Source organism: Arvicola amphibius, chromosome 17, assembly GCF_903992535.2.
Source record: "Arvicola amphibius chromosome 17, mArvAmp1.2, whole genome shotgun sequence".
NCBI lineage: Eukaryota > Metazoa > Chordata > Mammalia > Rodentia > Cricetidae > Arvicola > Arvicola amphibius.
In genome coordinates this window covers 3,898,249-3,914,436 of record NC_052063.2, presented here as the reverse complement: position 1 = coordinate 3,914,436, position 16,188 = coordinate 3,898,249, and the positions used below count along the sequence as shown (strand labels likewise).

General features: G+C 41.9%; 1 protein-coding gene across 1 annotated transcript in view; it reads right to left on the bottom strand.

Moving 5' to 3' along the window:
* Positions 1-12,681, bottom strand: part of C17H12orf42 (chromosome 17 C12orf42 homolog) — an 88,381-nt gene extending 75,700 nt beyond the window's left edge. Inside the window, exon 1 of the mRNA XM_042054260.1 lies at positions 12,601-12,681. Within this exon, the coding sequence (XP_041910194.1) occupies positions 12,601-12,681 (81 nt within the window). The remainder of the gene's footprint in view (positions 1-12,600) is intronic.
* Positions 12,682-16,188: the final 3,507 nt, after the last annotated feature.

Below are 16,188 nucleotides of genomic sequence, written 5' to 3'. Positions count from 1 at the left end.
TCATGATTGAGCAGTTGGGATTCCAGCGTGAGGCTGCCTCGTTGCAAGACCTTGTTACGCAAGATGGAGCCCTGGCATCTTGCGTGGGCATTTCAGAAGATCTAGACTGTGAGGTGTGAGTCAGCCTATGAGACCGATATTGCATTTCTGTGCAAACATCCCACTCTGTTTTTCCTTTCTTCATCCGGTACTTTGAATATTTGACTACACAGAACAATTGACTCCAGTCACTTAGCGATCTAATATCTTATCAGCAAACTTCCTGTCAACAACAAAGTTTTGGACATTTTAAATACCCATAATTTTATTCCCAGTTATTCTTTAAAGTATCTTTACCTTCGAAAGAGCTCAACTTTGAAAAGTACAGTCAGACAAAACAGTCAGAAACTGAGCCAAGGGAAGCATTGACAAAGCTACAGCTGGCCCTACAGAGTTCTAAATGAACTCCAAACACTATAAAGCATGGCACTCTCTCTTGGCAGATAGGACCCTCTGACAAGATTCGGCTTGGTCAGTAAATGCCACTGTGGAGAGCAAAACCTTCCCACCTCACACAGCGGCTGACGGTCACTGACTTCACCCGTGGAGTGTGGCACAAGTGTGAGCATCAAAACTGCACTCCAGAGTGAGAGGGAAGCGGAAGCCGAGCTGTGTGCCGTCCACACTACTTTGAGGAGTCCCACCAGGAACGGAGAACAAGAGATAAGACGGAAGCCAGACAGGGCAATGGGGTCAAGTGTTGACTTTATCTCTCTAAATAATTAGAGAGATCTAGGAAAGCTTAGAAACAGAGAAAGGGAGGGTGGAGGTAAGGAGGGAGGCTTAACACGTACAATAGTCAACTTTAAATCCAAAAGCCCCAATTCCTGAAGCTAATCCTCTCTTCAAGAAAGACAAAATCATCTAGGTTAAAAAGATTCAGAGTCTAAGAAGAAGTAAATCTGATTCCCCCAAGATAAACACACAGGCTCCAGGTTGAACAAAATCACTCACTCTTTTTGTGTGTCATAATTATAAATTCATTCCTCGATGGCTAATTGTCAGCCACGGATTCCAGAAGCTCAAGAAAAACAATAGAAACTCTATTTAAATGACATTTTTATAACTATTATATTGATTGATTGATTGTAGGCTACTCATGGTCAACTATGAAAAAGCAACAACTGGATATTCTTGAAATAGTTCTGTTAAACATCCCTAATATGCCTTGACAAATATCCCTTCCTCTGGGTACTGAAAAAATCAAAAAAAAAATTGGACTGATATGTTACGGGCAGTCAAACACCAGCAACTCCAGTATACATCAGTGATGACCCTTTCTTCAGTGTGGCTAGATAAAGCACGCTTACAAAAAAAAGAGCCTTACTTAGCCGGACACTGGGGGGCTGGGAGTTTTGTGGGTCGCACATTCCATCTCCTCACGAGGTTACCAGTTCAGAAGAATCATTGAATTTCCAGGAACCAGCCAGTCTCGTCAAAGGGAATCACAAATCCTTAACTAACATATGCTAACTTTTCTTTGAGGAACAAAAGAAGCATCTCTGTTTGTCCCTCACCAGCCAACTCAAAGGCACCTTTCACTGGCCGTGTTAGCGGGGAAATTCAATTGTATTTAATTAAGTTCACCCCCCCCCACCTAAAAAAAAAAAAACTGCACACAGAAGCATCAAAGAGGTTATCAGGGGTCAGATGCCTGTCATGACTTTCTGACCCTCCCAAAATGCAAAATAAAAGATTGTGATTTCCCCGCTGGCAAGATGGGTTTCTGTGTGTTTGTGTCTCTCCCTTTCTGCTTTAATTTAATAGCAATCAGCACAATATGGCCACTTTTTCCCTGAACAATAGCACGGGCAGAAGTTAGGCTTAGGGCGCTGCAAGGGGGAAGATGGGACACAAGAGAAGCTCACTGTGGCTTTCAAGGCTCAATGAGAACATCACTTTCATACCCATCACGCGTGCACACAACACACACACACACACACACACACACACACATCTATTTAACATTCATTGTGTTCAAAATGGACAGATGCAAGCCTTTGAAATCTTATATTCAGGAATGAATTTCAACGTTCAACTTCCCATAGATGCTTTTAAAGAAGGAACTATGCACAAGTAAGATTTTTTTTTTTCCTTCACCAGAAAGTAATCTTGGGATCTGGCCATGCGTTCACCAATTCTTTAACTTAAAAAAAAAAAATCTTAAATATTTATGGTTCCTCTTCTCTAAATTTCATAATTTCCACCTTATACCGAGCACTTGTGACTATAACCAGAGTTCTAAACGGGTTTCATGGAAAACAAGCATAAGTTAATTAAACCGAATGCTATTTACGGTCTTAAATGACTGATGGCAAGTGAGCCCTCAGCACAGCACTTACTTCCTAAGATATTTCATGTCGAGAAAATTATATTGTAAAGTGACATAATAAAAATGACCCTACGGGTCTAGGGTCCAAAAGACATCTTCCAGATCCTGTAATTCAGCTCTTGCCTGACCCCGATCCATTTCCACCTGTACCCAATCTGTAGCTAGGACTTGCACGAAAACTCTAAACTTGCTGTTTCATGAGGCCATCCGCTTCCAAAGAATCGGTCTTCGTAAGCAAACATCACCAAGAGTACTAAAACGATTCAATGTTGAGGTCAAGTGTCTCAAATTTTGACTCTCGCTCGGAAGCCAGTTTCGGAACTCAGGGAACTCACTCAAGCGTCCTATTCCCGTGAAGAGGAAGGTAAGCATGCGCGCTCATCTCTGAAGATCTCTGTGGCTTTGCGAATCTGACTTTCCCCGTGAAGGTCAGGCAGGTGAGTCATCTTTGACTTGAACATCTGCTCTAGTCAACAAGCAACCCCTGCCTGGAAATCCTCAGACTGCCTGGCATGGTTTCCATTGTCCCAAGCAAGCTCCAGAATCGATGGGGAAGTGACAGAACCCGTACCCTCTTTTTTGTAGCCAAGGCTTTGAAGAGAGTTATGAGAGGGACCCTTAAGACTGTAACCTGGTTCCAGCATGAAGAACAAGGATTGCAGAGTGGGTAGGGAACAGAAGACGCCTTAGAGAACAGGTCTTGTCTAGGGTTGAATTCAGCTGGCCTCTGCCCTTCCTGATGAGAAAAGTAGATGCAAAGAAAACAACTGTCCATTTATGCACCTTCATCCCCTTGGAAGCCAAATAAGGAGGAGGAATTAGCCAGGTCAATAGTTATGGGCTCATCTCAACCGCCCGGTAGAACTGTTTCTCAAGGCATGAAAGAAAACTCACGACTAGAGGAACTGACAGGTCCAAGAACACTCAGCTATTAAAAGGGGGATTTGGACCAAGATCTGCACCCAAAGTACCTCCAAGTCCAGTCCAATAACTTTGACTATGGAATTTAACCACCTTTGAGAAAAACCATGAAGACCATGTTTAAGTTGTTTCCCTTCTCCCGGCCATATGGAAGCACACAGCACAACTACAGATTCCTTTACCATCTTTATTTTATACAGTCAGCTCATTTGCCACATATCTAAAATAACCATCTATTTCTTTTGTTGATAATATTATACTAATAGGGCTATGTTTAATGCTTTTTAAAATATCTTCGTTATTTGTGTGTGTGTGCATGTGTATCGGTGAGTATGTTCTGTGTGAGAGTATGCCTGCATGCCCAGAAGGCAGAGGCATCAATCACCCTGGGGCTAGAGTTATAGGGGGTTGCGAACTGCTTGACATGCGTGCTGAGAAGACAACTTGCATCCTGTGCAAAAGTGGTATGTACCTTTAACCACCAAGACTTTGTTCAGGTCCCTGTTTAATCTTCTTAATTTGCAAAACCTTTAGGATAAGCAGTAAACAAAGGGACTTATTAATCTTTTATTATGCTAAACTGTAGCAATTTATTCTTCCCACAACAGTCCCCTTTGCTCCATCTGGTAAGATACCATTAAATACTGGAAAAGGCAAAGTTATAATAACCAAAAGTAAAAGTTGACATGGACAATCATTGCCAAAGTCTGAGTGTTCCTGTCCTTAAATTCGTGCACTGAAATTCATAATACCAAAGTGTTGGTATCAAAAGCTGGAGCCTTTAGAAGATGATTTGATCTCACCAGTGTGGATAAAGACCTCATGGAAAGTCTTAAGGGGAAATGTTTGCTCCTTCCATCACAGAAGGACACAGCAACAGAGTATCATGTTCAGGGAACACTGAGTCATCTAGTGCTGTGACCTTGACCTTCAAAATAGCCAGGACTGTGAACAATGAATTTCTATTGTTTATTTTTTTAAGATTTATTTATTAAGTATACAACATTCTGCCTCCATGTATCCCTGCAGGCCAGAAGAGGGCACCGGATCTCCTTACAGATGGTTGTGAGCCACCATATGGTTGCTGGGAATTGAACTCAGGACCTCTGGAAGAGCAGCCAGTGCTCTTAACCACGGAGCCATCTCTCCAACCCTCTATTGTTTATACATTACCCAGCCCAATAATTTTATTATAGCAGCCTAAATAGGCTATGACAAGGACACAGAGAGAGAAACAGAGAGAGACAGAGAGACTTAGGAACACAACACGGCCATTCCGTATCCCATATCTACCCTAAATACAATCCATAAAAATAACTTGATATAGTCCCTGCCGTTCACTGCCTGGGAGGCCAGAGCGACAAGCACTAATTGCTGTACTGAGTTTGCTGAGCATAATTAAGCGGATTACTCTTACACTCAGGTGTATGTCACAGCTGGACTTGTTACCAAGGCAACAGAATACCATCTGACACCCCCAGATAAAGCACGTGTTCTAGGCTTCTTTCTGCAGACTAACATTTTAACAGAATCCAAATTTTTAACCTTTGAGTGAGCATAAGTAAAGTCTTATCATTCAGAATCCAAGCAAGAAACACGCTGAACACCTAGACTCCTCCATGTCCCTCACTTGAATGCTAAGTGTATTTTAGGACATCCAAACGATAATATCCAAATAATGGTTCTGTGATGCAGATATAGGCACGTGTTTGCCTGATAAACTGTAATAACTTTTCAGAGAGACAGATCCCCCTACCAAAGAGAACTTTGGATAAGGACATAGCTCAGTTGGTAGAGGTTTTTTAATATATAGGATAAGCATGCATGAAGCCTGGGTTAGACCCAGCAATGTAAATACAACAGGAGGAAGGGGGCAGCCTGTAGTCCCAGCACTTGGGAAGTGGAGACAAGAGAGTCAGAAATTCAAGAGCATCATCCTTGGCTAGTCTGTAAGTTCAAAACCAGCCCAGACTACATGAGACCACATCTCAAAGTGTATGTTTGGGGCTAGGGAAGACTTGGCTTTCCTTGACACAGGGTGGAGATGCTGTTGGTGGTAAAAACAGACTAAACTCAAGAGTCTAATACACTACGTTTTTCTCTACCTCCTCTGTCAGCCCCATGACCTTTAGGAGAGAATAATGAAAACAGCCATTTATAAAATCCCCAAGCTGCACCAAGAATTTTATACATGTTAACACTTTTGATGACAGTCTTTGGAGTAGGTGTCAGATAACAAACATGGTAAACAAAACTGTCATAGTGGCATGAGTATGTGTAATTATGATCGTTAACATTGATTTTCAGCAATAAACTATTTGAACAGTGGGAGGGAAGTGCAATCTTGCCCAAAGATTAAACCCAAATAGATAAATACTAGTGAGACATAACAAGGGTCAATAAATGGTGGCTATAAAATATAATAGAGTTAAATAATTCTTGCATGATCCTGACTCTACAGCATCATGACAAATCTGCATGTGTTCAGTCTCCCCAAGAGAGAACATGTCAAAGAACTAGAAGAGCCCAGGGCACCATGATGCTGTTGTCATGGCAATAGGCATTCTACATGGGTGAAAGAATTAGACAGCTCAGTAAGACTCCTAGTTAGAACACAGACATCATGAAGATCAAAAGTGGGAGGGGCGAAAAGGACTATGTAAGGAGAAATAATTTGTTCACACTTTAAGGCGAAGTATTCATGTTTGGGAAAATATGTGCCCTCGTTTTTTTAATGGATTCTTGTCCAATCTTTGAAATCAGTACACTATGGCATAACTAAACTTTCATACAGCCTCACCTATTCCATAAATGTGGCCTTAATGAGAAAGAGCCACCAGAGAGACTATTTCACCAGTAACTCCATTCTAGATCACCCACGAGTGTACGGTATGGGGATAACCAAAGGTATCGTCTGCTTTCCTAGGAAAGCAAGATGTCCTCCATCTAGCCAAAACTGGTAGGAGGCAGGTGATGTCACCATTGTTGTCCTTAAAGGTGACACTCACTCCTCACACCACACTGTATAAGTCATCCCAGCCCCTGACTCACTGTAGCCATACAGTAGATTTAGCTCTTGGCTTTGGGTTTTCATTTTCCAGATGACCTTCTGCAAAATATCACGGAAGGCTTGTGACTCAAGCTTTACGGTAACATATGCTTTCAGAGTTTAATTTGGTTTTGAACAGGATTAAATATGTGCCAAAAAAATCAGACCACGAAATATTCGTAATGAGGGACAGAACACAATAGTCACCTTAAGTGAAGAGTAATTATATAACAAGAATTCGCAAATTGCTTGATGGCATTTTCTTGTGGAGACAGGCACAGCTGCCATGCTGATCAAGTGCCAAATTGTATTCTTTTCTCCCCGTTTCCAAGAAGAGAAATCCCCTCTGCCTGGTGTGCAGGCTTCCTGGTTTTTCTTGATTCTCCTCTGATGCACTCACACATCTTAACAGGTGATTTCTGGATCAACTTGACTTGACCTTTGTACAGCTGAGTGTGCAAGCTTTACAAGTGTTCAAGGTGTACGAGTGTGTGCTAGGACATCAATTGGATGCCTGTTTTGTTGTATTCAATAAGGAGCGTCTATGTGTCTAAAGCGTAATTCAGAATTTTAGAGAAAAGCATTGTGGATGTTAAAAAGTATTTCTGATTCCAATACGTTTTCAGTTGGCCTGTTGAGCCAATAAAACATTCAAAATATATCAGACTCTTCCATCAATCAAAAGGATTAGTGCAGCAGGGAATTGGGAGGAAAGAGTAGCCTATAAAATAGGCAGAGCTTAACACATAAGGAAACAGACATCTCTTTTCCTGGAAGGTGGAGATCTAGAAACAGACCAGATTGCATTGCTACCGAGAGGTTCAGATGGGTAATTTTCAATAGCGCTATGTAGGAAAAATAGTTTGATGGATCTAAGACACTTTTGAAACTGAAGGCATGCCACTTCTCCACTGCACCCTACCCACAAAACAGGAGTGAATTCATATATAACAAAAAGGACATAGTAGCTGTGTCTGCTCCTATGTAACGGTTAGCTTGGAGTTTGCTTTGTACCAACCAAGACAGATAGGTACCCTCGACCTAACCACTCTACCTCCTACCCACTCTGTGAAAAGGATCTTTTGTTCCCTACACTGCATTATTGTAATGAATTTGAAGTTGGTGACCTTAAGAACGGAACTAAAACTCTTGACCTCTGCTTAACCTTCTGTACCCTGAACACTGTGCCTTATAGCAAGCTGTCTTGCTGAGTTAAATACATATTTGCATATGTTACATTAACGATATCATGATTGTCATGTACGGGGACAACGGATTTGTTTCAGGTTCCAGTTATTTTTGCTAAGAAAGGCAGCCTCTCCTCCCTCCACTCTTAAACTTAGACACACCTGTATCTCCCCTCCTCACCCTACCTCCCAAGTCTTTCCATGTCCCTATACAAAAGTACCAGTTTAAGAACAACCTGAATATATAAATTAATCTCTCCAACATTTAGAAGAAAGTCAACATTGAATATGAACTAAAAACAAAAGCATTATAAATGCAACCTCTTTTTTCTGTCCCTGAAATATGAACAAGCCTGAGTGGTTGTGATTGGAAAGCCCCCTAGCTTTGCTATGGCAACAGTCTGAGTGTTGGAAGTGACCCAGATCTGAAGAACTAGCTTGTAACAACCTCTGTGTCTCTTGTCTTCTCAGTCCTTCTCATTCCATCTTCAAAACAGACCTGCATTGGCCTTCTAAAGGATAGTTGAACCTCATATTGCCTGCCCAGCTCAGAAGTCACAAAGGCTCTCTCAACTCCTCTCATGGCATGAGGGTGTACAAACCACCCTCTCGACCCAGGCCAGCATTCTCCCCTCTGTGTACTCTTACGAAACTGACATGCTCCTCTGTCCCTCTGACTCTCCATGCTTCCCCAGTGAGCAAAGTTTCCTTCAGCTCTCACCTCTCTCTTCACCTGCATCTGTCTCCTAACCATAATGATCCAAGATACAGTTACATTTACAGAGAAGCCAATGTGTAAGTCCATACCTTTAACTTTAGCGCTCAGGAGGCTGAGACAAGAGAATCGTAATATCAAAACCAGCCTAGGCAAGGTAGTGAGACCCTGTTTCCAAAGCTGAAAATGCGAACGACAGCAACAAGGAAAAGAAGCTGGAGAGATGGCTCAACAATTAAGAGCATTGATTTGCCAGAGAACTCAGGTTCAGTTCCCGGCATGCATATGGCAGCTCACAATTGTAGACAGAAGTTTCTGTCCCACCCAGTTCCACAGCCATTCAGTCCCAAATAAACACGCAGAGGCTTATATTACCTGCTTGGCCTATTGCTCAGGCTTATTACTAACTAGCTCTTATGACTTAAATCACCCATTTTTCTTTTCTATGTTTAGCCACGTGGCTTGGTACCTTTTCTCAGTAAGACATTCTCATCTTGCTTCCTCTGCATCTGGCTGGTGACTGACTCTGCCTTTCCTCTTCCCAGAATTCTTAGTCTGGTTCCCCCATCTATACTTTCTGCATTGCTATGGACACTCAGCATTTTACTAAAACAATATGAGTGACAAATATTTCCAGTGTACAATGACTGCACATGACTACAGCACATGACCTTCCCATAATTCCAGTTCCAGGAGAGCTGATACCCTCTTCTGGCCTCTGCAGGCAGCAGGCATGCATGTAGGGCATAGACATACAAAGAGACAAAATAGTAATACATATAAAATAAAAATAAATTTATTGTTTTTAAAAAAGAACAGAGAACAAAATAAATCAAGCTTTGAGAACTTTGAGAAGACAGAAATCCTCGTCTGTTTTTAGAATACTGTCAAAAAGTAAAAAAACTTTGCACTGGATAGAACTTATGTAAGACATATTGCACAAAGAGATTGGGGAATTGATGGGTTATTGGGTAAAAGGATAACAAGCAAATCAATAAATGGTTGGATAAGTGAGTAATTAGATAGTTGGATCAAGGAATAAGTGGTGTCATTGCCTAAGATTCAAGTGACAGATGCTACGTTGCACAGAGGACATTGAAAAAATTCTAAAGAGCATCAATTAGCCCTATAATTCTGTACTAATCCAGCTTTGCTCGCAAAGACATTTTGAAATTGACTTTGCTCATCTGTCTGTCTTACAACCACAAGCTATTTATGTGCTCACACAGAAATTGCATTTTAATTAATGCCAACCCAGATCGAATTCCTAGGAACTATATTAACTATATCCTCCTCTGAATGACTGGGGAAACTGTTTTTCTTAGTAGCTATTTTTAAATGCAGTAATCTTTACTATATTAATCTTTATTGCAATAATCTTTATAGCTATGGAAAATACAAGTTTATGACCATCAATTCCTAAGCATTCGTCTCCCTCTGTCCAAAGCCAGGCCATGAAACCCAGACCCCAGCAAGCTCAAGCTGTTTATTCCCAGGTGCACACAGCCTACTCTCGTCTGCCACTAAACACGGTGACAATTTGTTCTCCAGCAATCAACTAATTCCCAAGAAGCCACTCGGAAGCAGAAGCAGGATGACTCACACCCATGCATTTTCTACAGTAAGCACTAGTGTATATAACATCAGCTAAGAATGGGCTGGAAACAATGTTTTCAAAGTGGCTAGAGCAACGTGGCCATATGGATGTGGGAAGTCACTCTAGGCCACCCCTAGATGAAGCAATACAGACCTTAACTACTGAGAGAGAAGAACCAATCATTTCCAGGGACGAGCCCCCAATAGGTTGTCCAATTCTAAGGCTCATGCACATGAACAACACTAGATGAATTCGGCAGATTGTATTTGCACATGCATAAGTATGTGTGTGTGTGTGTGTGTGTGTGTATGTGACAGAGAGAGAGAGAGAGAGAGAGAGAGAGGTAATTAAATAAAAAGAGGTCATAAATTTGAGAGAAAGTGGTGGGGAGGACACAAGAGGAAATAAAGGGGGTGGGGGATGATGGAAATGATGTAAGTATAGTACTCACATAAAATTCTCAAAATTAATTTTAATTAAAAAAGAATAAAATAAAATGGCTATGAAGCTCATTTTTAGTGTAATATTTGGTTACTATTTTGTACAGCCATATCACATTCTATCTACCATTGTCAAAAGTCTGGAGTTCTTTCCATATATGCTTCTGTTAGTCTGAGCCCATCAGGGAAACAGAATTAAAGAGGTGAATCACACATAATAAGAAGAGATAAACAACCTTATTGCTTCCTGAAAAATATCACTGTGCAAACTTGGATGGACGAAAGGAACATGAAGCTAGGCCAGGAAGCTAAGCATACAACCAGGAGATGATGGTACATTCAGAGACCCACCAGCCGTCTGGAGAGGTGGCAGCATTTGGAGGAAAGAGATGTGGAGGCAGATACCAGATGGAGAAGAAGAGGATTTAGGCATGTCCAACCCTTGGCCAGTGACCAACACAGACCATAAACTTACTTCAAGCATAAGTACTTAAGCATGAAGTTTGTGGGTGACATCATTGTGTGACAGGACATGCTTGTATGGCAGTGGGCCTGAGAAGAAATCGGGAATTAACTTGGGAGGCAACGGGTAATCATTAAGTTAAAAACAACAACAACAAAAGGAAAACGCTAGGGAGTGCTCAATAAAAACACAACTTAGAAGAATCATCTGGACCTTCAGAAAGTACAGGGGATGTTTAAACTCAAGGCAGAGTCTGGACATAGGAGACATGAATGATGGCTTAGAAGGCTTGGGGAAGAGATGCCATTAGCCTTCCAAGGCTCCTTAATAATCTTCCAACCCACGATGGACCTTGCTATTTACAATGGTAAACACCTCAATGACCCCAACTCTCCAGATGCCTCCCTACCCAGAATTCTCCAGACTACACTTCCAACTCCTCCATATATACCAGGTCTGTGGACCTACATGTGCCCGTTTGATTAACTTGACTGCTCTAGCTTGACCTTTGGCCTTCTTAGAGATTATAAACTCCGGATCATCCTCTGGTCATCTCCACTCCAGATCCCCTCCAGCGGAATCCTGGCCGTATCTTGTCAAACACTGCTCACATCCTAACATTAATTTGTAATTGTGTATCTTGTGCAAGACTTTATACAAAGAGTCATCTGCTGCTATAAAATGAAGTTTGTATAAAAAGTGTTGACTATAAAGTTGTCCATAATTACAAATTGATGTGGGATTCCCCTCTGCATGCTGCAATATGTTTTATTACCATTGGTTAATAAAGGAACTGCTTTGGCCTATGGCAGGGCAGAATAGAGCTAGGTTGGAAAACTAAATTGAATGCAGGGAGAAAGAAGGCAGAGTCAGGCAGATGTCATGTAGCTGCCAAAGGAGAAAGATGTTGGAACCTTACCAGTAGAGCACAGCCTCATGGTGATACATATATTAATAGGAATGGGTTAATTTAAGATATAAGAGCTAGCTAGGAATATGCCTGAGCCGTCGGCCAAAGAGTGCTGTAATTAATATAGTTTTTTGTGTGATTATTTGGGTCTGGGTGGCCGGGAAATGAATGCACAGTCTCCGATTACAACAAATTATATAAAATTATGTTAAATAGTATTTATATATGTTGGATTTGGGTTTTTTCATCACTGTGACCAAATACTTAACAAGGAGGAACTTAAAGAAGAATTTATTTTGGTCCACAGTTGGAGAGAGTGTCACTCCATCACAGTTGGGAAAGAGTGAGTCACAAGCCACTCCTGGGCACAGTAGTTGCCGAGACTGGTTAAGATATGTGGCTATGTGAGCAGTCAGGAAGCACAGGGGGAGATAACAGGCTGAAAGCAGGACCAACTAGAAACCCTAAGACTTACAAACTAGCAGCCTGCTCCTCCACCCCACTACCTACCTTCCGCAAGCTGTGGAAACAATACCACTAGCTCAGCACAAGCGGTCACTTCACAGGCAAATCGCAAATACATACATGTATGTATATATATGTGTGTGTGTGTGTGTGTGTGTGTGTGTGTGCTGTATAAAATGGATTGTGTTTTTACAAACCAAAGAAACGTGAGACAGCAGGGCTGGCCTTCACGCACACGCACGGTCCTTCCAGCCACGACCATTCATTTTTCCAAACACATTTGAAACTATTCTCCTGCTTCTACAGATTTCTAATTAACATATTAAGTAACTTGGTTCTATACTTGCTTGTACTATTCCCCTAACTAAACCATTAGCACAGACAAAAGCAGCCACCGTGTCGGAGGACTCCTTCCTCCCAAGGCTTGAAGATCATGTGCACAGCCCTTCAGGTCACTGACGCCAGCATCTTTGCCACGTTACACACAAATGATGACTTCCAGCTTGGGCATCTTGCACAAGCTCTTCATTGCTCATCAGTGTCTGCTTCAACCTCTGTCCCATGGTGCCTCACCTGCTGTAGCATTACGGGGGAGTGGAACCCACAGGGGCTGACGCAAAGTCAGAATCAGAGAGAGAGAGAGAAAGCAATCCTAACAGTGAATTAAGGGGGCTTTCAAAAGACAAACAAGACCTAGTAAGCGTAAGTTAAAAAATACTTTAGAAAACAAAGTTGACTCTACCGATATGATAGAAGCAATCAGAAGCAGCAAAGCGCCAAGCAAAATTTGAAAAACTTGGGGAAATACTGTACCTTGTTTCAACAGGCTCCCAAAGCCTACTGCGCAACTCAGGGGCAAGCAAGAGCTACACACACGCTTCTGCAAGACACAGATTAATGGCTAAAACTGTCAGACAACAGCTTTCCAGGAGGAATGACTAATCAAGATATATTTTAGTCCCGATGTCCTGTCCCGTGTGTCTGATACACATTCGTTTCAAAAAGAAAAAAAAAAAAGAGGAGGAGGTGGTGGTAGTTAGAAATGATGTTTTATCTAAAGTATATTCATTGAAACCAGAAGGGCACATTTATGTATAATGAAATTTTCTAACTTGATTAGATTTGGTACTGAATTATTAAATAACTTTTTAAATAAAGGGAGAAAAAGAGAGGTGTCATGGTGAAGGCCAACAACGGAATAAACCTGGGTAGAAGCTCGATTTTTGAACAATCCCTTGTTCTATTCAAATTCACTGAAATAAATTTAGGTCCTGCAAAGGTCATGACTCGAAGACAGGAAAACCCCAAACTGATTTTAAAGAGACTAACCCAGAAGACTTGCAGTCCCTTTAAGAAGTTGACTTCTGAGTTGGAAGAGAACTGGCCAACCATTCTCTGACTGAGCCACGTGCTAACGTAACGGCCAATTATCGTTCCACAGATGCAATATCCCAGCTCATTCTTGTTCACAAGGTAGCAACTCAGGGCTGTGAGTTTAGAAAATAAATTGATGGACTAGACACTCGCCGCCCAGGGAAAGCGTGGGTAGGATTTGGGGCTTTTTGCTGGATGGGGTCCGTTTCATTAGTGGGTCTGCGTCCCCCGCTGGGCTCTTATTTCTAAGTCTTTTGTTTGGGATTTTCCTTTTAAAATGATACCTCCGTGCAGACATCCACATGCGTGTAAGAGAACACTTTGCACATGTCTGAAAAACCTGTAGCACAGTTCTGGAAAGCACAGAAATCTTTTACAAAAGAAAGAAAAAAATGAAAGGGAAGAAAATGGAATATTTTCAGCTTCCCTGGCAGGTGGGTTTCCAGTGGTTGAAAACCCTGCTCCCCAAAGAAATAACCCTGTAACGGTAGCAAGAGAAAAGACACTCAGGTTCTGATAATCCTGGCAGAACTAAATTGCAGACCTGGGAACATTAAAAAAAATGACACAACACCCTTCAAAAGAAAAATAAAACAATGGGCCCAAAATAGGCCCCATTATGTGGGTCAGTGCATACTGTGTGTTTCCCTGTAGCATTTTATCCTGGTTACTGTTGCCAGGGGACACCTGATGCTCTCATTATAAATGTTTGTCTTTCACATCTACATTCGAGCCAGTTTTTTTTTTTTCTTTCCCCCTCTTTCGATGTTCTCAGAACTGTAACAGAAATTAAAAATAAGGAATGGACCCCATTATTACACAAATACCTACAAAGCGGAGGGAGTGACCCCTGGGGCTCACCGTGTTGTCCCTGGAAGCATTGATGCCCTCGCCCCCAGGGCCTCTCGCCTTTTGTCCCAGGGTCAAAGCCAGGACCTCGGCTGAGTACCCTCTGTGGAGAATTAACAAGTTGACAATTTGGGCGCCCCCCCCCCCTCAGCCCAGGCCCAGCCTGCCTGAATGTTATAAATAGAGACATCTGGATAGAGCCCTTTCACCGCAGTAATTGAAAACGAACACGGATCAAGTTCTGGCCTGTTGTATTCATAAATCTTGAGGCTTAATTACATTAAAGGGAAATCTAGGGCCCAGCACTGTGGAAACTGCAGATTCTATCGGCCGCTTGAATCATGAATCTTTAAGATAAGTGTTTTTTTTTTTCTTTTCCCATCCCACCCCCGCCCCCAACGCTTTAGTAAGAGTTGAATGGGAAATTTTCAAACCAGCCATCTAGTATTACTGTGCCAGGAAACTTCTGAGAAGATTCTGGCCTCCTCTGTTTGATCGTAAGCTTCCACTGTGTGCTGCTGGCTGACGTGCGCGGCTTCCGCTCAGATCCGTGTTCCGGGACTTCAAACTAGACATATTTTTGTGAGTAACAACAACAACATACTTGACAGATATTCCAAATATGTCTTTCCCCGCCATGGAAGACAGAAAGTGTGCATCTAGTTAAAATTTAATGAGTTTCATAGAAAAAAAACTGATCTGTGATAACTAAAAATTCCAAGTGAACTCAAAACCCTCAGCGCCTTCTTTAATAACAAGTGAGAATTACACCCTGGAGAGATGGCAGACATTATAAATAACCCAGGGCGAAATTTCTTTCTCTTTCAGTGTAAAAAAAAAAAAAAAAAAGTATTCTATTTTATTTCCTGAAGCTGGATTTCAAAGTAAGTGTAGATAGCACTAGGAGTTTGTTATGTTCTATCGTTACCTTAATTCTGTGTGTGCGGTGACACTAGAGTCACCCTGACAGGAAGACTAGCACGGCTCCTCACACAGAAATACGTTCACGCCAGTTGCCCTGCTGAAATGAGGCCCTGAGAGGACTCCCCCAATGCAGTTAGAGCCCCACCTTCCACAAAGGACCTCCCTGTGTTTCTCCTACAGCATAAACATATAAAGGGACACGCTGGGTCAGATCCGTGGGCTTGGAAGTAATAGCTCTAAGTTCCTCCTAAAGTCCTTGTGTCCTTATGCCTTTATGTCTGCACACACCACATACAAACACACACACACACACACACACACACACAATGAGAATTACCCCATATGAAAACATTGCCTAATGTTGGGAAGAGGCAGCAACCTAGTGAATATTTATCATGAATGTCAGCACTCAGATGTGTTGATAGGGTATCCACCTAGAGCCAACAGTATGCTCACAAGGAGGGAAATGTCTCTGCCTTCTGAATTGGGAAAGGATGGCCCAGGGGAATCAAAAGACCAATAGCACAGGACAAGAAGCGATGGAGAAGAATTTAAAAAAAAAAAATCTGTAGCCCATGTTATTTTTACCAAGTTGCATTGGCGGGAAACCATTTACAAAGACCATTTATAAAACACAAATGTCTTGGGCAGGAAAAATATTATGGTGAGACCATGAACTCTGGATTCAAATCCTGCACCCTGCTCTGGTTTGTTAAGACAGCTCAGATCATTTCCCTCCCAAGTTCCTCATACTTCAAATAGGAAATGGTAATAATAGCAACAAGGTCACTGCTCAGACTCCTTCAGGAGGCGCCGCGACTAACACACACATTGCTCAGCCTGACCAAGTGAAAGTGCCCAAGAATTGATAGTTGGACTGTCTCACACCGGCTTTTAATCATTTTCTATGATTTGACTTTCTG